The sequence below is a fragment of the Diorhabda carinulata genome, chromosome 7 (genome assembly GCF_026250575.1).
Source record: "Diorhabda carinulata isolate Delta chromosome 7, icDioCari1.1, whole genome shotgun sequence".
Lineage (NCBI taxonomy): Eukaryota > Metazoa > Arthropoda > Insecta > Coleoptera > Chrysomelidae > Diorhabda > Diorhabda carinulata.
The window spans coordinates 15748551-15774818 of record NC_079466.1 but is presented as its reverse complement, the minus strand read 5'-3'; the positions used below and the strand labels follow the sequence as shown (position 1 = coordinate 15774818).

The 26268-nt window shown below is 34.2% G+C and overlaps 2 protein-coding genes across 3 annotated transcripts in view; one reads left to right on the top strand and one right to left on the bottom strand.

Moving 5' to 3' along the window:
* LOC130896333 (frequenin-1) overlaps positions 1-26268 on the bottom strand; it is a 240036-nt gene that overhangs the window by 34770 nt on the left and 178998 nt on the right. The window lies entirely within an intron of this gene.
* Positions 1739-26041, top strand: LOC130896332 (kelch-like protein 10). Of its 2 annotated transcripts, none has more exons than XM_057804340.1 (9): positions 1739-1964; positions 6386-6617; positions 8156-8381; positions 9684-9863; positions 13096-13254; positions 15897-16075; positions 19421-19705; positions 23205-23513; positions 25735-26041. In XM_057804340.1, the coding sequence occupies exons 1-9, from the start codon at positions 1827-1829 to the stop codon at positions 25917-25919; spliced, it is 1893 nt and encodes a 630-aa protein (XP_057660323.1). In that variant the 5' UTR covers positions 1739-1826; the 3' UTR covers positions 25920-26041. The 2 variants fall into 2 exon arrangements, with proteins under 2 accessions (XP_057660323.1, XP_057660324.1); XM_057804341.1 differs by having other exon boundaries at positions 23205-23522.

Sequence of the window (26268 nt, the reverse complement as noted above, 5' to 3'; positions counted from 1 at the left end):
TTTCTATTAACCTATTCATGAGTGGAAACTACAGAGAATAATTATGTCAGACTCAATATGTTTTTCTTTGTAGAGTTAAGTAATATATAAAATTCGTGAAACGGACGATGTTAATTTTTGCATAAAATGTAAAAAAGTGGAACTAATTATTTTTTTCTGTGTCTTTTCACAAGAAATAAACCGTCAAATTTGCCGTCACGTCATAAATATTTTCTTACATAGGAAGTTTTCTTCAAAATTGTATCACACAACATAACATATAGCATGTTTTTCTGCATTGAAAAAATAATTTAAATAGAGGTCCCAATTTTCTTGATTTACCAAAATAAAACGTTGTTTCGTCAAAAAATACTGAACCATTGACAATATTTTAATTTTTATCACAATGGCTCCTGAAGATTTTACATATCTACAAAAGTTTGTCTTAATCGTCTTCTGAATACTGGCGAACAAGTTGAACTTTCTGTTTAAACTACAACTACACCAACACTCACAATTACTCTGTCTAATTATTCACCTTAAGTCTATGAAATCGAAAACTTGGTTTCAAATATGCCAAAAGAAAACATATTATCTTTACTTTTTGTTTGTTTAAATTTTTTTATTTTTTATTCAACTCTAAAAAGTAGGAAGATTGAAATTATAGATAATTCATTCTTTCTCAAATAATGTCAAATGTTTTGTAAGTTTGCTAGCTTACGAAATACAGCTCGACAAACCTTTGCATCCATTTTTTCAAGACGACTGATGTTAGACAAGAGCGCGACTCTACAAATTGAACTTAAGCTTGTACTAAGTTTCTTTAAACATCAACAATATGGTAGTCGTTATGGTTGACTGCCCACCAAATTTGAATCCATGACTTTATCTTTTGATCTTCGTCACATAATACTGTGGATTTTTTTAAGTACCCAATCTTATGCGGTAGATTAGATTAGGTTTCTCAACATGATTCTTTTTATACTTCCGACTTTCTATGCTTTGGGCTTCTACTATAGGTATTCTTCAGTTTCTAGCGTGAGTCTACAATGAGAAGTAGTGAAAATTTTTGATTGGATCAGGAGTGGATCAAAGGAATCAGTCTAGGTATAACTGAATACACACTCGCTGACAAGTGGATGAATGAAGGATGTGGTCAGTAAGAAACAGACTGAAGGAATTGAATCAACATGTTTTAAAATAAATTTGAATAGAATGGTCGAAATCCCAAAAAATAATAAAGGAAAACCGCCCATCGGACGCCTTTCAAAACGATGAGTAGACGACTGGAAATCTACAGAAAACGCCGATTCTAAAGTTTTCGTTCTTATTCAAATTACAGTCTTTTTGATTAGTTTTCTTTTGTTATGGGGTTATGTAGAATGGAAGATAGTTGATGGGTGTTCGTTAATCTTAGATTTTTGGAAACCTCTATTCTACAAAAATATCTAGGATATATATGATAAAAAATGTTAAAGATAGATTAGTAATTAATATTAAGAAGAAGACTTTTGTCTTCTGGTAGGTGGCGTTTTGAATTTTCATTTTAGAAACCGCCCGGAATCGAATTTAAGCCCGGATCTTCTTGATTAGCAATCAGGTAGCAAAATTATTCAGAAATTGTTATATTTAAGAGATCATATAATAATGAACAAATTAATTGGAGAGGTATAACAGTTATTTTTCGAGAAAATCTGTTAGTGAATTGACCTTAACTCTATAGAATTTAAAGTCATGGTTATCCACGTTACTCACTTCAAAAATGATTAAAGACGTCAATATTAAAAATTGTCAATTCACAGGCGTTAAACCACTATTAACAATTAAAATTTAGAATTAATTTGGTTATGGAATTTACTATGAGACTAAGAAAAATACCTTCGAGGACAAAAAATGACGAAATTATTGCGACAAATAAACCAATTAAAAAGAGAAAGAAAAGTGCCAACTTTATGTGTAAAAGTGGTATATCTGCAACACTTTCGGTAAGCTGACATAATCATTTTATTTCATATTAAGATACAATGAACATTTTCCTTCAACATTCATACGTACCTAATTATACCATAATAACAAAAATATTCATTGCCTTCAGTTGATTATTTATTTGAGAAAATCAATTTTTCCACATTTTGTAAATAATTGTTAGGCTTCTAAACCGAGTTGGTCGACTAGATTTCTTGATCAATTTATTCTCACATTGCATTCTCATTTTGTTCGGTGGAAAATATAAAGTTTTTGAGGTTATTCTCTTCTATATCCTGACAGGCGATGTCACTTCAAGAAATGTTAATACGAAAATCATGATGACTCTACTTTGAACCCGTGTGTAGGGTAAGGGTTAGCAACCTTTTCAAAAAGTTCAAACTTAAATTTTTTTTTATATATTAGATTCTCTATTTGGAATGATCTGCTTTAAATATGGAAAAATATTTATTCTTATACAATCAGTGTGCATAGTTAAATCAATTGTAACGGAGTAGTTCGTTCGATTGAACTTCCTTTCTCTTAGTTTTTAAGACGACTCTATACTTCCATTTATTAGTTAACTTCGCTCCGATTATGTCGACCAGAAAATCATCAGTATTCCATATGCCAGCAGCAGCATTGTGGAAGACAGTTCTAAGCAACTTATTTTAGACCTGCCACATGCACTGCGTGCATTCTTAAACTTCCAATCCCCCCACTTGCTTTTGTGTTCTGTGAAATTGCAACTCCACAAGTTTTTCCTTTCCAAGTCTAGTAAGAGAATTTTCTACGTCTATAAAGCTCTAGAAACTGGAATTTCCTGACTCTAGGGAGCGTTTCGCAACCGTATGTTAACAAATTCTGTTACTGATTTAATTATATTATACGCGTAGATAATTTTGGAAAGACAATTCGCTTCTAAATCGTTTTGTTTTCTGCAAACGAAAAGAGAATAGACACGCGAAAATGGCAAGTGAATGAATTAACATAACGACCGCGCTATTTGAGGATGAATAAGTAATAAAACAGACTCTAGACGGTGGCTGTGATACGGCGAAAAGAAAATGGGAGTGCGATGGAAGGCTTGGAGGATGAGGGCAACAAGCCACTAAGTCACATATTGGAGTTATTTCGAATTTCACACTTTAAGCAAATCTTGAAATCATAATATTAATCATACATCATCAAATTTTTTGCTGTACAATATTTATACATAAATGTATCAAAAACAAAACAAAAAATATCACTAGGTAACAAAAACCTTTCTAGAAAAAATGTGGATTACTGTCTTTTACAACTTGAAGGTCCTGTATCGTAAATAATTATTATTATTGAACATCTTCTATACCTAAATGCTTGTAAAACCCACGATAAATAGAAGGGACAAAAGGCGGTAATTTAAGCGGAAATTCTTAAAATGTTGGACAACTTGCCAGTCGAATACCTCGTTTTCATAAAGTACTGACTTGAAATGCTTATTCAGGTATTGTTTTATGATGCCCTACCTCAAATCGAAAGCACCGTACTCTGCTGAAATTTACGGTTTCTTTTGTGTCTGTTACTTTTTTTTTACATATGTTTTAGAATATCTCAAAAGCCATAAAAATCTGTTTGTGTCATTGATATTACTTCGAACGGATTTTTTATTTTTGATTCAATAATAGTGTTATACCATTCTTCTGGTGAGTATATTTGCTTCAGAAATTTTTTGTGCTTCTCAATAGCGGCAAAATCCCTATCGAATGTTAAGAGTGTATGTCCTGGCACAAGAAATCAATGTTCAATGACTTTAAATCTTTTTTCGCGTATCATTTATACCCATAAACACATTAACGTCCAGTTTTTGTTCTGTCCCCCACAGTTGTCAGTGAAAATTATTATTTCTTCTGCTTGAGGAGCAGTATGATCAATATATTTTGTAACAACACTCGCTGTTTCGTCACTCCCACGCTTTGCTATGTTTTATGGCCAGGTGTACATGAATTCTCGACCTGTGTTGCAGTTATGTACTCCAAGATTGTACATCCAGGCCTTTCTAAGGTAGAACGGGATCAGATTTCCGGCTGTAGTGACCTGTCGCTCTTTGGCGGTTTGAACTCGATGTTGTACTGACCACAGAAAATCCTTCGATAGGCATTTTTTAAGCTGGTAAAATACCTTGTACTTTACTCCAAAGAATACAAAATTTCACATATAGGGAAGCAACAAACAGGTCAACCAATGAAGGATTGGGATCAGATTTCCGGCTGTAGTGACGTGTCGCTTTTTGGCAGTTTCAACTCAATGTTATACTGACCACAGAATCCTTCGATGGCCATCTTATTAAGCTGATGAAGTACCTTGTTCTCTACACCATAGAATACAATATTTCCTATAGACAGATCATGATAAATGTAGACATTATTGGGATCAGATTTCCGGCTGTGGTGACTTGTGTACTTGGACATTGCTTTAATATGATTATGCCCACTTTTTAATATTTCTTCAGGTAATTGATTCTTGCGGTTATGACGTTTACCAAGTTCGTCACTTTTTGGAATCGCATATCCCTCGCGAATCTGTTTGCAAATAATATATATTCATTTCTTAGAGTTTTGAAGACTATGAATAGACAGGAACTCCTACTTATATATTATTTCATCAACTCCGTCTATCTTCACAGAATATAAAAAATTCACTGTCCGCGCAGAAGTTTGCCTTTTTGTCTTGTTGGAGGTAACCTTTATTGTGCCAAATAGATACGCATTCTGTTTGTCATACGAAACCAAATTCAAAATTAATGGGAAACTGTCTCTTCTTTGCATAAAACCAATGATCTGCAATATTTTTTGTAATGGCACGGTTGTAATGGTTTTGGGGGGAATTTTCTTACCCTCCTAGTCAACATAGGAGTGGCCCAAATTTCTTCGCTTCTTTGCTTCTTCTCGTTTCCTGGATTCTACATTCTGATGACGCCATCTGGACTTGGATTTTTTTTCAGGGGTTTCAATGAAGCCTCGTGATGTGTTTGGATCTCAAGCAAAAAAATTATTATTATAATTGGAGCAAGTCGCAAATACATAGAAATATTTTTTTCAAAAAAAGATAATACATTATTGAGGAATATAACATGTATTAACCCGTATCTACGGCCGCATTTGAAGAAAAAAACTACTACTTCAACCATTTTCCACGCTACTGAATGGAGCAGAAACGAAAAATCCAGTACAAAAATGAGGTGACAAGCCAATATTTACTTGAAAAAAATACTAGGTCAAGCTTAAAAGGGAATGAGGAATATCACTGTTTTGGAGTATTTTTCGCTTAAGACCAGCTGAAGTAGTCGACGCCATGTTAAATCATATATTGTTTGTCTTCTTCGTGACCAATAAAACACATTCAAATGGCTAGAACAAATCTTTTACGCAGCGTTGCCAAATGTTGACGGAATCGGGGTTTTTCAATGACTAACCATAACTCGTAGAATCTCAAGATTTTGTGAATTGTGGCTTGTTACTCTCTTCATTCAAGCCCCTCAATTGACTATAAGAAGCATGGTCACGGAGTATTATCTCAAAGAACAAAAAAATAGTTCACATCACGGTTGTGTTAGTTGTAGCAATTAACGATGAAGTAAATTCGAATATATTGCGAAATTTAGTACTCAAATTATACTTATTTGATAATAAATTATCAATGACCAGCTTAAGCATGCGATTTGCGAGGGGTTTTTCTCATGACTATTGAGTTCTTGAAAAATGAAAAACAATATAATTGATAATGCTTTTTATCCTCTTACTGCCTCAATTGGCAGACTTACAGGTGAAAGCCCAATATCGGTAGGCTATCTGTGATTTTTTACTGAGCCTGTGCTGTCGTAATGCCAAAAAGTGATGATAATACAACGTAGCATCAAAATTTGTTGGTTTCCAGAAAATATTGAAACATATAATAAATTCAGTCTTAAGCAATTGTTTAGGAATTTATTTAAATATAGTGAACATATTTTTTGAACAATCCACATCGTTTTATTGATGCATCTTTCATATCATTTACTCTTGTTAAATATTCTAATAATTTCTAAGCATTTCTGTGTGTTTAAAATATTAAATGTTATATTAAATAACACCCTATAAAAATTGATGATATCAAGCTACAAAATATGATTTGTTCAAAAACTATTTATTTTCACGTTGAAATTATATCCATAATTATTAGGACTGGAGCTTTTTTTATAAGATATTAGAAACAGATAATATTGAGGAGTTTAACTAACCAAAAGTCGAATCAAAATTGTGTCACGAGATTGCGGCTTCACACACAAACAAATAAAACCTGAAGCAAAGAGAAGAGAAGAAATTAAAAATTGGTAGAGATATAGATAATGTGTACCTATGAGCAAAATCGTGTACCGAAATTTCATAGTACCTCAACTTTTTATAAAATATTCCGTTTTCAGATGAATGTATTCGCCTTTCCATTAGTATGGTCAGAATTAAGGATGAAGTCTCAACTTTGTGATGGTGTAGTGAAATGTAGTGATGGAGTTGAATTCAAAATCCACCGTGCAATTTTAGCGGCTGCAAGCCCATATTTTAAAGCATTATTTACGAATTCTATAAACAGAGATAATAAAGAAGCAACGGAAGCTACGATCAGTATACCAAGTAATATGTTTCAGACAATTTTAGGTAATATTTTAAATTATTTTGTGAATGTTCTCTACTTTTTTGATAAAAGGCTTCCAATAGATGATAAAAAATTCTGTACCTATTAATTTTTACATGGAATATTTTCATTAGTATGAGTACAGTGTTTCCTAGCAATTACTAAGTCAAATTTTCTAACCACGGTTGCCTTTATGATACTTCTACCTTTATGAAAGAGAGGTTAATTCTAATACCATGAAGATCTATTGAACTAGTGCGTTTTACCAACCAAAACTTTTCATGGCCTTAGCCATATTTCTGATTTACAAATAAAGACTTTTGGAAGTCTTTTTTGAAACTAATGGCACAAATATCAAAAAACTAACGCAACCTCGTATCTCAAAAACTACTACTTTTCAGGAATGACAAAAAACGTTTTATAATGAAATTGAAAATTTTTTTAAATAATTTTTTTTATTAATTTGAAAAATATTCAATTTTCAAGATAAATTTGGTATTTAAAACATTTAATCATTATTTTTTCTTTTATTTTCTGAGATACGTGTTTGCTGCACAGGAAAAAACGTAGCATACGTGATTATGTTTACAAAAACAAGTACATGTAAAGTTTTGTAAATCATTCTTATTCGAACAAAAGTTTTAAACTTTTAAAATAATAAGAGTTCTTAACTACTACAATATATTACTCCTTTAAATCTAGATAAATTTGTTGTCTTAATTCTAGTATTAGTATCACATAGTTTCATTAATAGTTTTTTCACTTTCATCTACTTTTCGAATAGATATAATCATAAAATATTATTTTTTTCCATTGTCTATACAGACAATACTTGCAGATTTTAAAAAATATCATCTTTAATTTCCATTATTCATGTATTTTAAATTTTCATAAAAAGAGTGATATTCCTTCAGTATTAATGGTTGGAGAGATAAGTCCATGTATTTTTGCTTAGTTAATGGGATTTCTTTGGAATATAAATCCTTCATTTCAGTATTGATTTCTTGTTGAAACGTTGTGGAAGATCCTCCCATTTGTTATCAAAGGATAACTTAAACATTATATTTTGTCTTGAATATATTTTAGTCCTCTCAACTGTAATACTAACTAAATAACACCGCTGAGAGGGAACTTGTTTAGGCGCCAGGCGTTTTTTGAAATGAGACACGAGATTGCAGTTTTTTTCAAATAAAAAAAAATTGGATGAATATTTTCATTTATAACTTCACAGATCCATGCGACGATATTTACCGATTAATTTTTCGTTTAAGTCCCAAAATCGAGTTACGAAGTTGTGTTAGACAACCAGCGATCTTAATTCGAATTCCCAGATGTAAAAAACAACTTCACAAAATAAAAAATAATGATTAGACTGATTATTATCATCATTATAGTCTTTTTATGGAAAATTATTGGATTACTGCAAATTTTTCTATTCATCTAGTAGATTTTATGTATAAAATGTTCTGTTTAACCAAGAAATTTACTGAAATGAATATAAATATATGAAAATTTGTGCTAAAAATATCCCAACAATTCAATTTATATTCATGTTTTCCAGATTTCGCATACACCGGTAGCTGTAACATCAACCAAACTAACGTTAAAGAATTATTAAAATACGCCGATCAATATCAGATACTGGACGTTGTCCATTTATGTTGCAATTTTTTAATGGATGAACTGAATTCTGCCAATTGCTTGGAAATACTCCAATTTGCCAATCAGTATTTTTGTAAGGATTTAATTGAAAGAGGAAAACTATATATTAGACATAATTTTTTAGAGTGAGTATTTTGTATTTAATTTATTTGTAATGTACGAAAGTAGCTATTCAAGTTTTGAGATAGACTTAAAATAAGAACAAATATTTATAATTGAACTGTTTTCAAAAATATTGAGTTGAGGTTGAGGTAGCTCCAAAACATGTAATTTGAACGCATCAACCGCTTCTTCATGTGTAGAAAAACGTTGACCTCGCAATTTATTTTTGATTTTCGGGAATAAGAAGGAATCAATGGGCGCTAAACAAGGACTGTACTGCGGATGACCCATCAATTCGATGTTTTGACTCATCAAAAGCTTTTTTCTTTGAACTAATGTGTGAGAGCTTGTATTTTAGTGATGGAGAAAGATTCACCTTCTGCGATAGGTTTCCCTAATTTTTTCGAACACTTCTGGCCAACAAATGTTGGTGTATCATTCAGAATTAACAGTTCCACGTTACTCTGATAGAACGGTGGCGATATGTCCAGGTATTTCGAAAAAACAGTGACGTTTTGGTTCGAAGTGCTTCGTGCGCGAACAATTTTGTTGGATTCGGCTCGCCTTGGAAGACCCATATATTCGATTGTTGATTAGTCTGGGGTTCATATGTATATATCCATGATTCGTCGCATCCATAAACTGGCCACCAAGATAACTAGATACTCCCAATATAATTGGGGGTATGTGATTTCGATTGCATCCTTTTAGTAGTAGCCCTGTTGAAACTGAATCTAGCTGATCTAGACCAGAAGGTTGTTAAACATACCTCGAATCCAGCACCTATGTTTTCTGTCACTACAGTCGATTTTGGTCGAAATTCATTTTGTAGCGACGTGCGACCACGATTGAATTCGGAAAACCAGCCAATCAGGGTAGCTCGAGATGGTGCTTCGCCACTGGCAATCCACGTCGAAATAATCGGTTTCATTCCATTTTTTGACCAAGATGAATGTTTCAAGTATCTGTGAACAGCTCGAATAACACTCGTGTGACACACATTCTGAGTACATCACCATTAAAAATGCCAAATTTTATGATAGCAATATCAGATTAGACATATTGACATCAATGTTGCCATATCTAAGAGCTTAAGTAGCAACGTTCGTATATTAATTATCATATCATGTCTTATCTAATTTCTGCAAGAACTAATTTATAAAATATGATAAAAATGTAGTAAATAATTATAATAATAATATAATAATAAAATAAAATTAAAATCATTTTCCTACAAATAATGACCTTGGCTAATAAGAAATTTATCACCACAAGGTACTTCTAGAGAGTTTAATGTTGTAAAATTAGTACTAAGTTTTTTTCAGACTCCTTAAAGAGGGTAGTGCATTCCAAAATATATCTTCGCAACATCTAGAAGAAGTACTAAAAGATGATGAGCTCAACGTTAGATCTGAGGAAACGGTGTTTGAAGCTATAAAAATATGGATCAGTTATGCACCTGTTAAAAGGAAAGCATTTTTATATGAATTAATCAAAACTATGAGGTAAACTAATATTTCATACTTTAAGAGTTGCAATAAGACTTTTTAGGCAACTTTGATACACTTTAAATTTGAGATTTTGATCTATGTAGTTCTATAATATGTTCAAATTGAAATATGATTTTACTGGTGTATACGATTTTGGTAACATAAGTCGTAATAAGTCCCACATTTGGTATCTTATTTTGTAGGTGGTAAAGATTTTATGGAGTGGGCCATTTATTCTCTTATTTAGTTCACATCTTAATATTAAAGTGGATGGATCTGGGTAATTGAGAACAATTTATGGATCATAGGCCACATCATTTCCTGATTAGATTATGTCATGTATTTTGTTGTTTCAACTGGAGATTAGTTGACTACTCATGTGTGCAGTGTCAGCTATAGCGTGTTTTTGATTTAGTGGATGAAAGAGGAGAAAAATCATGTCTTTTGCAGATCAAATGGTTTTGTAGGAGCTCATCAACCATTTAGAGGAATGCTATTTTTGTATGACAGAGACTGAAGGTTATCCAAGGAAATAAGAGTTTTAGATAGAATATCAAAATTTGCAATCTTCCATAGGACTGTTCCTTAGAATGCAAATTCACCAGTACAGACAGCGCCTTTGGATTGGCAAGATATTGTTTTGAAAAATACTGGAGATAATAACGATCTCACATTCAGTTAGATTGTTAAGAAAGAGTTGATTTAGTACGTGATTTGGGGTTGTTGAAACAACAGTCGGAAATTATTAGCTCCCGTTCTTAAGAAGCGGAACAATAATTTGAGTTTTTGGAAAAAGAAATGCCATGTTTTCCAAATAGTGATAAGTGGAGAGATAGTATGTCACCTATTCGAATAATTTTGTGGAAATTCTTCGTAGGCAAAGACTAGACCAAGAGGTGAGGAAGCTATTTTTGGCAAAAATTTTTCATGATTCGATAAAACGAATACATTTGGTTAAGCAGGTTGTGTGTGTGGTAGCTTGGAGTGAATTGTTGATACAGAATAGTGTGTTCAGTATGAATGTCACAGAAATTGAAATGTTGAGAAGTTGACATATATATATACACTCCTCATGTGCATGGGCAAAGGGATAGAGAAGGTTGTGCGTCGTTAAAAGATGACGAGAGACCGATTGCATCGAATACAGTATACACAACAGAAAATATTGAGAGTATACGATTGTTTGTTCTGCTGTGTGCTAAATTGTACATGTAAGGCCAGATATGCCACACAGGTGGATTCTTCACCACGACAACGAGCAAGAGCATTCATCGTTAAAGCTACAGCATTTTTTGAGTAGTAAACACATTGCAATGCCCCTCCGCCCGTACAGATCAGATCTGATTCTGACAGACTTCTGGCTATTCCTTGAAATAATTTTCTTTCTTTAAAACCACCGTCATTCTGTCACTGGCAACTTGAACATTTGAGCGATCCAATTAGTATATGTAGTCTATTCTTCTCATTAATTGAATCACATAATTCTCTCCCGCTAGGTCTTCTCCACGCCGATAGCCAAATTCTTGGTTACAAGGAAGCCTCATTTCATGTCCAAATAGAATTCTCGTGTTTCACCAATGAACTTATTAATGCATATCGGTAAACTATTGAAAATAGGAATAGACACTTATCTCAATCTTTCTGGTAGATGGAAACTATTTGGATAGATATCTGTCAAAAGTTCTGTTCATTCTCTCTACTATTTCATCTGATTGTGGATGTAATGCGGTCGAACACATGGTTCTCGAAATAATTTCCTTGATCGCCGTGGACTTGTAAATGCTGGGCTCATAAATCCTTTCACCAATACCTCGACACAGTTGTTGCCTCTTGATTCGAGATTCCGTAAATTTTCACGATTAGGATATATTTACTACCACCTTCTATCGTCACAAATCCTTTCGAAATAGTTTCCAGTATTATACTGGTTCATAGGTGCCTCGTGCGATGACTAGCCTAGCTGTCTTCTCTTCTCGGAACAATCATCCTTTTCAAGGATACCTTTCAACATGTCGTCTTCCTGGATAATGGAGTCTTACTGAGCTGAATATGCCTTTAGTACCGGCTTCACGATCTACGTCAGTGGACGACAGAGACATTATTTTTCATAAAGTACACCCTGTTTATATTTTCATCTTCCCATAGCTTAAATAATGAGCACAGCCGTCAAATTTTACATTCATCAGGTCCAAATTCAAAGTTTGGAATTAAAACCGAAAAAAATTTTTCATTAAAACAGTTGTAGGTTTTTCTGTAATCATTTGTGTTTGAACGGTGTGAATGACTCCTCATTCTCATTAGTGAGAAGTGTTTATTGTGATAAAATACTTCCATAATTTAACTACGAATACTGTACTTATCAAATCGTAATCAAATGACCAAAAGAGCAGTTTACACGGTAATACAGCTTGTTGAAGAAGTGGAATCGCTCTAAAACTGACCTACTACAGACTGTATTACATATTATCTAGAGTAATAAGTTTCATCATTATATAGTAACTCAAGATAATTATAACCACAGAATTAAGTTTTGTGAAACCATCATACAAATAGTACATGCGGTCCCTAATTTGACAAGTAAAAATGTCTGTTCTGATCTTAAATGGTACAGTTAATTCCCTTAATGGTAGATACTGGAGTGATACTAATCCTAGATGGATTCCTTCCAATTAAATGACCTAATTCCTTGAGAAAACTTTTCTTAACATTTTTTGTTCTGTAAACCTAACAAAAATTTAAATATCAGGATGTTTATGAACACGCTGTATATTTTCTGACAGAGAATCTAGGATATTTCTAAACCCTATATCAAACGTACTTCTAATTTGAAATTTTCATGGAGTTTACAGCCTCAGGAGGTTTTTTAGTGAATAATTTAGGGACTTTTAGGAAACTATGATTTCTAGGTCAGATAGATTATCTATCAGTTGATTGCAGATTCCAAATCAGAACGTGATTTTTATCAGCGTTTCCCAACGTCGCGTTCTATTTTTGACGAATATTTTAAATTGAAAACTCAACCTACAAGAATTTAAATTTAATTTTATGATGATATTGGGTGCAGTTCCAGAGCTATAGTGATCCAAAATATTTTTTGTACAGATTATGAATGTGTTAAACCGATCATATTTGCTCAAAAGCCCTAAAAGATTTATCAAACTCATAAATAATTACGTAGCTTATGAATTTATACGTGACATTGAGATCACGTTGTGTTTCAAATTGTTTTATAAAATATATTTTCCAGGTTGGGAACTTTGAGGTACGATAACGTGCAGGATATCGCAAGATGGCATTTAATAGATGAAGACATCCAATGTAAAGAGTACTTTCAAGATGTTTTAACAGTCCTAAGCGGCCTTACTGATGTGGATTATATCGATTATATTGACAATTATCTCTTTAGGTAATTCGAATATTTTTAATTGATCTGAAAAAATCTTCCCTATCCTCCAGTATCTAGCGGCGTTTGACCGTTATTTCAACTTCTAAGAATCGTATTAAAAAGTGTATTTCAAATTGCGTGGCAAGTATCAATTGCTTAACTGATTATTTTGAAAAAAAATTCTTTTTTGTACAACTTACATTCCTGCATCTCTATTAATGCCTCAATCTAAACTTTTTTTTCAATATATATATAGCGGTGGTCCTACAACTTCCTTTACCGCATCCTGCATTTCATACGCCACTCTTTATATATATGCTCGTTTTCCTGGATCTGTCTTTCATGGTCTGTTCAATCCCTTTCTTCCAGGTCTTTGAGGGTCTTCCTCGTCGTCTACTATTCTGCACTTGATACATCAATGTTTCCTTTTTCACCTGTTCTATTCCATCCTCATCACGTGTCTGTACCAGAACAGTGGTTTAGTCTGTATTCTCTCTGAAGTCGTGTATACTCGAGATGTTCTTCGGCGTTTATATATACGCACTCGCATCCATATGCTAGATAGGGCTCCACTATGACTTTGTATATTGTCATTTTTGAGTTTGGATTAATTTTTTCTGACCAAAGCAGTAAGTTCACAACTTGTGTAGCCTTTTTCCCTTGTTGCATTCTATTTTTTATATATTCTTTTGTAGTTCCATCTTCTGAAATTATGCTTCCTAGGTATTTAAATTGTCTACATCGCCTATTTATTAGCAGTTCGAGATCTTCTTATGTGCTTCCCACTGGCAGATATTCAAGCATTTATTCAAACCCCATTTTGCATATTCGTCGACCAATTTTCTCAGATTATAATCTGCATCATTCTCGTTATAAGATATATCAACTTGCTCGTCTGCAGAAAATAGAGTTGTTAGGCACTTATCCTCCAGTTAAATTCCCATTCTCGCTCCAACTACTCAGGGCTTCCCGAATGTATATTTTAAATAATGTTGGTGATAGACTGCACCCGTGTCTCAAACCTTTCGAATGCGAAAAGGGTTCCGATATGGTACTTCCTAGCTTGTTTACACCTTTTGTTTTTCTGTATATGTTCTGAATAGCTCGATCATAAACATTACTGAGGTAGGATTACGTCAATATATAAAGCAGCATTTTCAACAGTACCGTATCGTAGGCCTTTTCGAGATCGACAAATACTAGGTAAGTGGCTGCATTCCTAGCTTCACATTTTTCTAGTACCAGTAAAACGAATACTTAAGCGTCCCGCAAGGAATCCGTTCTTTCCTTCTATTTCTATTGTATTTTTTCAATTCTTTTTCTAATATTTTGCCGAATAACCTTCTCGTTGCGCTAGTTACACTAATGCTACGATTATTCTTCTTTTCTTTCTGGTACGTTGATGTAATATCTGTCATATTCCAATCTTCTGAGATTGCGTCACCATTCAACAGGCACTTATTGGATAGATTTGTTATAATTTCTCAATGGGAATGATTCCCGGCCCTGTTGCCTTTACATTTTTTGATAGTAAAATACCTTTTCGACTTTCCAGTATTAGCGCCTCTACTTCTTGGTTATCACCTTGAATATCATTATACCGGAATTCAAGTTGTGTTCTCTTTTCATTCACTTATGTCTATAACATTGAAATTATTTTATTGTTTTTCTCCCTTTTTCATGTTTATTATTGATTTACAACGCCATTACTACCCCATTTCCTTCAATATACCTATCAATCTCTTCACATTTCTGTTTTATGTATGTCTGGACAGTAATGGTAAGAGGCGCGCAGTCCATCTACTTCGTTGATCTATATCATACTTCTACTACCATTGCTACTTGTCGTAGTTGCGTATTCAGTTGTATATTCTTCTGAAGACCTTGAAACTTCTGGAAATTCCGTAGACAAAACAGCAATGGTGAATCTGATGTTTTTTTTAAACATTCTGTCATCTCGTTGAACAAGATCATCTGAAACGGCTTGTGTCCTTGGCCTCCTTCATCATGCCATCTTTAAAATTCGACAACATCATTCATGAAGTTTTCCCCATACACACGACTCATTCTTCGAAGGATTTCTGCAGCACTGTAGAAAACGAATCACACTTAGCGGGAGCATCAATAATGTTAACGTGGCTGTAGCACAACGCCGACTGACGCCTGAATGTTAACAATGTGTAGCCTACACCATGCTACCCGCGTAGCGTCTGCACGGAGCGATCGGAGGTTGAAAAAATAACAGCCCTCGCTTATACAAAAATAACAATAAACAAAATTAAATTAAGTTAAAGTAAATCTACGAGCTTGTTCAAATTATGATCGAAACAAATGCCGTAGATGGCGCGACAGTATGTTTTGAAAGTAAAATCCTTTTTTAAATAATTGGGATGGTGTAGATGCAACGAAATTTTTCTAATAAAAATATTACTTTCAAACTGGTAGTTTGCATTCGATTACTCTATATTCTTTGTTCAGTCTTATATCTTTATCATGCACAAAGCATTCTTCCGAATAAATATACATTGTGGTACATTTCTGTCAACTGAACAGTTGACGATATTTCGATCACATTTTGGTAAAAAATTATAAAAATATATGTGTTCATAAAGGGCTCATTATGTAGCAGTGACCTTTTTCTTCCTAACTTTTCTAATTTTTAGGCCTAGAACACCTTTTGAAATAGTATTTGCTGTAGGTGGTTGGAGTGCGGGTAGTCCTACAAGTTATTTGGAAACATATGACAGTAGAGCAGATAAATGGTTATTTTGTTCCAATACAGATACCTCCCCTAGGGCTTATCACGGCCTTTGTAATCTAAATGGATTAATTTATATGATAGGTACGTATATGAAAAAAGAGCTCACTCACCTCACTTGCGAAAATAGTGGATCAAATACCGATTTACCTCAGAGATTTCTTCATTATAGTTATATCTGACTAATTTTGAGCTCTTAAAGGCAAAACAGAATGCAGGCATGAAGCCTCACTTATTTTTCTCTCAATATATTCGTGATTGCTTAACCTGAATGTGTTTTCTAATAACTTCTTTTTGTCTATCGATGTTTCTCTTTGTATAATGTCCAATAAAAAATCATTTCAAAACAAGATATTAACATAACCTCTACCAGGCAAACATAGGCAGGCAAACCAGGCAGACTCGGTTCAGCGAATTTTAACAGAAGATTTAGGGATGAAACGCGTTGCTGCCAAATTTGTTCCTCGGGCTCTGACTGACAATCAAAAAGAACGTTGAGTGGGGACATGTCGTGAACTGAAAGAATAACTTGGAACTGATCCAGATTTTCTTTCAAAAGTAATTACTGGTGATGAATCGTGGTGCTATGGTTACGACCAGAGTCAAAACAACAATCAAGCCATTGGAAAATACCATGGTCACCAAAAAATGTCGCCAAGTCAAAACAATTGATTTGTTTCTTTGATGTGAAAGGAATTGTTCACATGGAGTTTGTTCCCCTAGGTCAGACTGTCAATCAAACATTTTATGTTGAGTGTTAAGAAGATTGCGCAGCAGTGTTCGTCAAAAAAACCTGAATTGTGGCAAACAGGTGACTGGTTCTTCCACCATGACAACGCACCTGCACACTCAGCCATCAGTGTTAGCCAGTTTTTGTTTCGTGTGACTTCTTGTTTCCACGCATGAAAAGGGGCATGAAAGGAAGGCGATTTGAAGCAGCAATCTTTAAAGATGAGTTCAAACAATGTTTCGAACAGTGGAAGCACGGCTGGGACAAATGTATTACATTTTGAGTATTTTGAAGGGGATAAAGTTGTTTTGTAAATATATAGTATTTAAAAAATAATTCCGGCTATTTTTGGGTTAAGTTGTTGAAAAAAACTAGACCCAAGAAAACTCTGATCATCATAAAGTAGGTATTCCGTTCTGCGAGTTCAAATATGTAAGCTAGTGATCTAAAATTTCTATAAGTACAAGGGCTTCACTTCGTCTGATATGGTCATAACAAATAATTAATGAAGATTACAGTTATTATTTTGAATATAATCCCCATGTTCTTGTCAATTTACTGGCTTTTTTAATTGTTCAGCATTTAGTTTTGGAAACAGCCGGTAATTGCTGGGAACCAAATCTGGAGAATATGGGAGATGTTCTACTAATTCGTAGCTTATGTGAGCTATGGCGGCTGAAGCCGCTTTGTATGTTCATCTGTACACAATTGTCTATCACATTTAAACTCACTATACACCTCTTGACTAAATCATGTAATACTGCAGATTACTTCAACCTATCCACTAATTTTTGTAAATTTGCATTCAGGATAAAACTTTTCAATGCAAGATTAATTTTCAATATCATTGAGGCAATTGTATTATTTTTTACCAATATAAGCAAACTAGAATACATCCACCAACAAAGTCGATGCTTATTTAGGATTGTTTTACACGGTGTTTATGATTTGATTACTTTGACACGAAACTGGAGACATATATCTGTAGCTACAAAAGATATTTATAATATATTGGTCAACAATTGTAAAAATGCGCCAAGCGCCAAGTGTGCTAAAGTGATTTCGAATGTTCAAATATGCGTTATAGGATAAAACAAATTTTAATAGATTTGGGTGCATATTTCTGGCAATTCACATCACATCAGCAAAAATACAATAATCTATTTCAGGGAAAGAGAGGCCATATCGTATGGCTCATCACCTTACTAAACATCTCTATCGGGAATATGGAAAACACATCTTTTGATTTGAATGAATTGGATCAAACATAAAATGATTCACGTGAAAGCGTATCCGTTTCCACATATACCGATTCTAACGTTAACATCCGATCGACGCTTTCTGTTCGTCCGTTTTCTGATATCCAGAATCATTATGGGAATATACATGATTAGATGTGTACTTATATTTACTGGGATTGTGCGAAAAATATGACTTCACGACATTAGTCAAATGGTACAGTAGAGGACAATAGACCAGACATTCTAGTGAAGGGCAAAATAAGCCGCGAAGTATTCTGTTGGATATTTTTATTTCAAGGCATGGTCACTTCGAATATAAGAAAGCTGAAGAAATCCTATATTATGGACTGACTAGTAGCTTTCTCAATTGAGCCGCCCCAATAAATTCGCCTGACATCTTAATCCGTAGGCATCTAAAGATCACAACCATAAATACCGATGAAAACATTCTGAACCTGGGTGGATACAATATGATTGAGTTTAATGTAGCAAAGATACAGACTACTGTTTTTGCAAAAAAGGCTATCACAAAAAATTCGCTTGTTGAGTGTTGAGAATTAGCTATGGTAACTCCACAAAAGCTTGGAGTCCTCTTTGTGACCACGCATTTGGAGTTTGGCTCCCAAGCAAATCATGAGGACGCTCAATACAAAATAGAGCTATTCGAATAATAGCCGATCTTGATACTTGGACATCTTAAAGCATATAAGAAAAATCTCTGACCTGACAATGTTCTATGCTCTTCCGAGCTCTCCAACATAATCCGACCTAGAGCAGTATTTGCAAGAACTACTCCACAGGCAGACGTGCCTCATGAGCAACGAGTTTGCCTGAATACGTCCAGAATGTCAATTTATCAAAATCCTTTGTTTGAAGAAGTGCAAGCCTGTGGAATCAGGTACCAAGGCACGTGTTTCCAGGACACTACAACATACTGAAGTTCATGATCAATATGGCAGGCATCACTAAAACTAATCGAGTGTAACAGGATAAATCATCTTGTACAAACTAATCGAAATCTTAGTATAGGAATCAGCGGAGTGTGGAATGTCAAAGATGAAGTAGTTCCAATTGTTATATGTCCTCTGGAAACATAAGATAAAACGAATCAAATTCATATGTCAGTAAATAAGTACAAACAACATTAAATAACTGTACGCAATTTAAGAATCATGGAATACTATACTGTACTAAATGGAAAACCTTCAATGGGAGTGTTTAAAAACAAGAAAAATAATGGTAATAATCAATCAAATAGTTTTATGAATGAATGCAATTTTTTCCAGTGCAATTCATTTTTTTTATTGAGGTGTAAATTTGCATGCACATCGTTTGACTTTGAAAGATAATGACAAACATACTGGGTCGTTAGTACAGACAAAAACCACTCTAAACGGGCAGATAATGGAGAACTAGTAGTCTTAAAACTGAATTATCATTTAAAATAATTTTTATTAGGTGGTTTCGATGGTAATGAATATTTTAATTCAGTAAGATGTTTCGATCCCGTGAAACATGAATGGAGCCAACGGTCTTGTATGCATTATCCTCGTTGTTACGTGAGTGTGGTTGTATATCAAGGTGAAATTTATGCAATGGGTGGTTATAATGGAAGAACAAGAATGAACTCCGCAGAAAAATACGATCCGGAAAAGAATCAGTGGGAGTTGATAAGTCCTATGCAAAAACAGAGGTCGGATGCAAGTGCAGCCGTTGTACAGGATAAAATTTATATAGTAGGAGGTACGTTAGTAGTTTAAAAGTCAATCTAATATTTTATTTGCTTCACGTTTAGTCACGTCTACAATACTTATTATATTATGTTTTATAAAGTTGAAATAACCGTTTTTTTAGCTGCAACTTTACTAAATCACCCTGTAGAAATATTTAAAGATTATGGGGTTACCAAATAGCTACTAGGTTGCTAGGGGTTGATAAGGAATAATATTTTTTGGTACATAAACGTAGTGGGGGAAGTAATAACTTAGTTTTCACTCTCTTTATCGTTAGATACATTTGAACTACTCTCGATTATTTTCAAAAATATACAAAAATTTCATATGAAAAAGTTTGTTTCACGTTTAGTTTTGTCTATAATACTTATAATTATATGTTTTATAATACAGTTGAAATAACCGTATTTGAGCTTCAACTTCACTTAAACGCCCTGTATAAATATTTAAACAACAAAGCTGAAATAAGAGAAGAAATACTAGAGGAATATCTTAACGTGACGTGAAAACTACCACTCAGTCTGCTTGGTTCAAATATAATTTCGACAGAGAAATGTGACAAAACTTTTCAAATGCATGAACATCAATACAACCAATCGTATTGAAAAAATGCGCGGCTGAACTAACAAAGCCTCTGTGCAAAATTTTTTATTTTATTGTACAAAATTGGTCAGATGGTCTACTTGGGTTTAACCAATACCAAAAGAAGGAAAGAAGACGGTTCTCAACAACTACCATCTGAATGCTTTAGTCTCAACCATTGCTAAGGTCATGGAGAAAATCGTTCACCAGCAAATCTTGTGACATCTTAAGTCTGGTAATATCATCAGCGACCATCAATTTGTCTTTCGTAAACATAGATCAATCGGCGATCTCCTGGCCTATATCACTGGACTGAAGCTTTAGAGAAATATGGGAATAGCTCAGGACATGTCGAAGGCTTTTGATAGAGTTTGATATACCAACCTTTTAAATGGATTAAGATCGTACGGCTGATCATCTTCACTTATCGACTGTCTTAATAGTTCTGGCATACTCACGTGGCCGAATTAGCTCAGACAGCTTCACGACAACTTGGACCTCTCTTTAATACCAACTCTGCAACAGCTTATAATCCAGAAACCAGAACATGGACAGCTCAGAACATGAAAGAAAGGTTGTTGACCTTATTCTGTTTCACCGATTGTACCACGGCAGATACTCTTCCGAGTTATTCAAAATAATTCCAGCTAGAGCAGTATCTACAAGACCTACTCGACAGGCAGGCGTGGTTCATAAGCACCGAGTTCTCTTGCAGACACCCAGGACGTCAATGTATCGAAACTCATTTCTATGGATGTTCAATATATTCGACTTATAGGCAATACAGAGTTGACCAGAAACTTGGAGAGCTTAAAGCATTCAAGAAAGGTCATTGACTTTCCTCGATACTACTACTACAGATGCTCTTTTGAGCTGTTCAATATAATCTCACCTAGAGCTGTATTTGCAAGACATACTCGAAAGGAAGACCTGACTCATAAACAACGATTTTGCCTGAATACGTTCAGAGAGTCAATGTATCCAAATCCTTTTTTTGGATAAGTGAAAGCCTGTGAAATCAGCTACCAAGGCACGTCTTTCCCGAACACTACAGCATAAAGAGGTTAGAAAGCAATATCCACAGGCATCTCCATACGACAGGCAACACTAAAACAACTCGAGTGTATTAGTGTTTACCCACTCGTGCTCGCTTTTCACATGAAAAATATTTCTGTTCTTTCTATTCTAATAATCCTAGTAGAGAAAGAAAAATCGAATAGTGTATCCTGATGATGTAGCTGTATCGAGTCTTGACAAGCACTCAGAAATATCATGAAAAAAACGTTGAAAGAGATCAACTTGTCGGTGGATCGGACTAGGAGTCAATCCTATAAAGATCAAACCAAGTCTATTAATAGAAAAATGTAAAATACCTATGTTCTGGGCACCAAAATTGAATGGACAAGAACTTTGCCTGTTAAATGAAGCTAAATACGTAGAAATTATATTAGACAACAAATTTTCATGGAAAAGGAATATGAAAGGAAAGAATCAAAAGCGGAAACAATGATTCCTATACTTGTGAGCAATAAAATGGATTCAGGAGGCACCTCTGTAATTGCAAATCAATGCTAAAGCATAGTAAAATAATAAATCTAGAGGCATTAGCTCAAAAATGATACAAAATATTGCATTTTTTCTTGCTCTAAGAGATCTACAATCTGTTCTGGTCGATAGTCACCCTTATTATGCTTGTTTACATTTTGGAATAAATAACCCTTATGAAAGATTATCGACCTACTATCAGTTAGCCATTAAACGTCAACCGCTATACTCCTCCGTTAACAACAAACAAGAATTTTACCTGAAAATGGAAACAAAAAGTCACCTTAATGGGAAAAAGCCGGAGTCAGCAAAAAGTGGCCAGTGCGCTGGACATGAGCCAATCTGCTGTTTCCAAAACTTACCGTCGTTACCAAGAGACTGGTAACTTCCATCAAAGAGATGGTTCCGGAAGAAAATTATGCACATTCGAGAGATATAACCAATTCATTGTCAGCACATCGCTGAAAAATCGGTCCCTCACGGTTGTTCAAGTTTAACAAGAGCTCAAAGAATTTGACGAACAATGGAGCTCTGTTCTCTTCTCAGACGAAATTGGCGGTGGAGCGGGGAGATTAATACATAGAAGAATTATTAGAGAATCACGTCATTCCCTACGCCAGTTCTAATCCTCATGCAGGACAATGCCCGTCCACATACTGACCAGCGCGTAGCCCGGACTTAAATCCTATCGAGTGTTTATGAGATGAGCTCACGAAAAATTGTGACTAGAAATTCTGCAGTAGCCACGAAATTGAACGTCAAAACGGCGTTCACTGAAGAATGGGATAGCATCGAATAAGATCGAGTTAAGGAATTTATTCGATCCATTAAACAGCGATTGGAAACTGTTATTGAGAACACTAAATATTGATAGATTAGTTTTGAATAAATTATTATTCTGATGAAATTAAAATGGTATTTCCTTTAATTTTAATCATAGCCCTTAATCATTGATTTCTTTTCGTTCCATATTTTTTCTTTACCAAAAAAATGCTCAATATGCTCAATAACAACAATATTTTCTTTGATATGTTGAGATAAGAAAAAAAATGGATGCTACAGGTATTTTTTTCTCGAGTCTTTTGACCATGAGCGTGCAACTTGAGTCGATTTTCTTGCTCACGAGTGTATTTTGCGAGTCCGAGATGCTTTGCAAAATGAGTAGTAGCTATATTAACAGACCGATAAGCCAGAACGAAATCAAAACTTGTTAATTTTTGTCGTAACACATAAGTGTGTGAGACATAGTAATTGAAGTAGATGCTTTATTAAAGCTATACGGAGATTTTTTGAAAGTAAGTAGTTAAGATCTCAATCTAATATACGCAGTTCCTTCCTATGTCCAATTATAAAGAAAACTCTTCAAAATCCATTGTTTATAGGATTTAATGGACAGGAAGTGATGAGTTCAGCTGAAGTTTACGATACAACAACCCGACAATGGTCTTTCATAGCTCATATGAATTCGGCGAGATCAGGTGTATCATTGATAGCTTTCGATAAAACTTTGTACGCTATCGGTGGATTCAATGGTTATACTAGATTAGCCAGCGGAGAGAAGTACACACCAGACGATTCAGATGGTTGGTCACCGATTGCCGAAATGTTGACACCAAGAAGTAATTTCGCGTCTGTAATTTTGGAAGGTTACGTTGTGGTTATTGGAGGATTCAATGATAGATTTGTCTCAGGTTAGTAAGGTAGGTTTTTGTATTAATCTAGATAAAGTAACTTAGGAAACAGAATCATATTTGATAAGTTGCAATTGGTATAGCATAACAGCTCAAATTACAACAATCACAGAACAGAAACATAGGTGTAGGTATGTTTTAGATATTCCAATGGGATAGGTGCTTGAAATTGGAATTATAAATGAAGAAATGAAGCTCTGTGAAATATCACATGAAACTTGGAGAAATAGTAGCTTGATATTTTGTAAAAAGGAGTATTTTTGAAGCGTTTTCAAGATGACCGAAGAAACTTATAGATAATTGCTTGCAAGACAGTCTCTGCGGAGATATATGGAGGAACACCAGGCACGAGGCAAACTGAGGCACACATAGATAAGACTTATGCCTGTCTCACTAATTGATTGTTGCATTACGGCCAAACTGATGTGTCTCCTATATTAACTTATATCTCGCTTGATTATTCAATCACACAGGCAACGAGAACAATTACTATGATGATTCTCTCACTAGTCTGGCATCAGCCAAACCAACAGTGGGCCCAGTTCTTAGAAGAAAAGTCCTGAAACACCTGAGATGAGGCAAGCGAAAACATAAATTGATAGGCCTTGTTTTATTTTACCAATCAATGCTCCTAAACTAAACAGACGTCAAATATGATTAATGATTGGTTTTAACAGAAAATCGCCATGTATATTGGGCATCATGGACTATCCAATATGTCGCACGTGCTTAGAGTAGGAAGACATCGCAGACTACATTATCGATGAACTCCCAGCACTTACATTTTGCAGTTTCAAACACTAGAAAGTACAGTGTACCAAGTCATGTTGTAAGATTCAATCCTAGGTGGTTGATTTGCATTCCCAAAGACATAGGGTTTTGGAATATATACTAAAAATTGAAACATTTAATGATAAAAAATATTGAGAAATGCTGAATAGCATATCAAATCTTTTAGAAGTGATTGTGTAGGATTTGGATGTACATGATCTTTCAAATCTATTATCAAGCGATTGTTAGGAAAAACATTGAACAAACTGGATTTTTTTTGAGTATTTTTTTGTATAATATTTATTATAATGTATGTGACAAAATATTTTGGAAAAAAATTCGTTGGCTTCTGAAAAACTGGTTGCCATAGAAAAAACAGATTTCATGATGTTCAATTTTTCTCAAATTTTTACTTAGTTATATCGTACAAGTTGGATATTCGAAAAAGTATACATTTTAGTTGGAGGTTTGTCAGAAACTGACATTCTGAATATATTTAAAGACTGAATGTTGCACTTTCGACCATTTATAAAACAATGAGAGAATGTGGTTTAGGAATACCATGTTTAAACCTTCCAAAAAGTGTGCGGTCTAAAACTTTGACTAATCCCTAGTAAAATAGATCAATGAAATGTGCCAAGGACAAATTAGGAACGTCAACTTGGTTGGCCCGCCAATTTCGGGTTTCTCACATGCCCATCATTCCAGAACTGAAGAGAAAAGGAGTCAAAGATCGGAAAAGGAAGAAATGTATGCCGTGTATTAAGAAGATGTTACTTTACATCATGGATGATGAAAAATATTTAACCTTATCACATTTGAGGATCAAGTTTTGGTCTGGTGTGCTACATCCGAAGCGGACATATCACGTTTTTATGACGGGCATGTGAGGGATGCGGCGTTGAATGTATATATTTATACAGGGAGATGTCTGGTAGAATTCGTTGATTTTATTAAAACACACGATCCGAAATAATATTTTTGCCGCATCTAGTATCTTGTCATCACGCTAGTTATAACCAGAGAATGGTTAGAGGCTGACGACATACCATTTGCACCTAAAGGAGATAATCCATCATGCTCCTCAGGCTCGCCCAATCGAAAAGTTTTGAGCGATATTGAGTAGAAAAGTGTATGATACGTGTTGGGAAGCAGAAACTGAGCACCAGCTCAGGAAAATGGCGCATTAAGTATAATTTAAATTGTGATTCTTGTTAACTATACGTTAAGAATAAAGTTGCTGGATAAATGGGTTGTTAACATTATTCCTTTGCTTCAAAATTGCACTACAAATTTTTTTCTACTTTTCTACATACGTTAATCATCTCTTTCGATAATTATCAACAAATTCCTATAAAGCGTGATTTGGACTATATTTTATTTTACGTTTGTGTTTCTAATTTTAAATAAAACAGAATAACGTCAATTAATGAAACGGTTTTAATTATAGGTTCAACTACCATCAACTTTGTAGAATACTACGATACGGAATCGAACGAATGGTTCGATGCAGCCTCTATGAACGTCAGTAGATCGGCTTTAAGTGCCTGCGTCGTACAAGGTTTACCCAATGCAATAGATTACACTGTCTTGCGACAAGACTCAACGTCATTTGATTCTGAAACTGACTGTTGAAATGGAAGACGGAATTTTGCCTAATCAACGTGGTCTACGCCTTTTTATATATACTCTTCTTCTACTCGTTTATTTCTGATGGTGAAATTTTGTCATTGTTGAGAATAAAGTAATTTGAAGTTGGTTGCAGGTTCAGTGGGTATAGTTGTTTTAATTATGTGGGAATTTGGAGGTTAAGTACTAGTTATAAAAGTTATAAACGTTTACATTTAAAGAGAAGTAAGATATGTCTTTTTGTCTCACAAATAACTCAAAAAATGTGAAATTATTTTTAATCTGACATCCCAAAAAAATTTAATACAAAAAAACGTTTACGTGATTATGAAAAATTTGGAAGAGCTACCCAAAC

Coding starts and splice junctions, on each gene's coding strand:
- LOC130896332 (XM_057804340.1), top strand. CDS start 1,827: ATGGAATTTACTATGAGACTAAGAAAAATACCTTCGAGGACAAAAAAT. Junction 16,076..19,420: donor TGGATTAATTTATATGATAG/GTACGTATATGA, acceptor AATTTTTATTAG/GTGGTTTCGATGGTAATGAA. Junction 19,706..23,204: donor TAAAATTTATATAGTAGGAG/GTACGTTAGTAG, acceptor CATTGTTTATAG/GATTTAATGGACAGGAAGTG.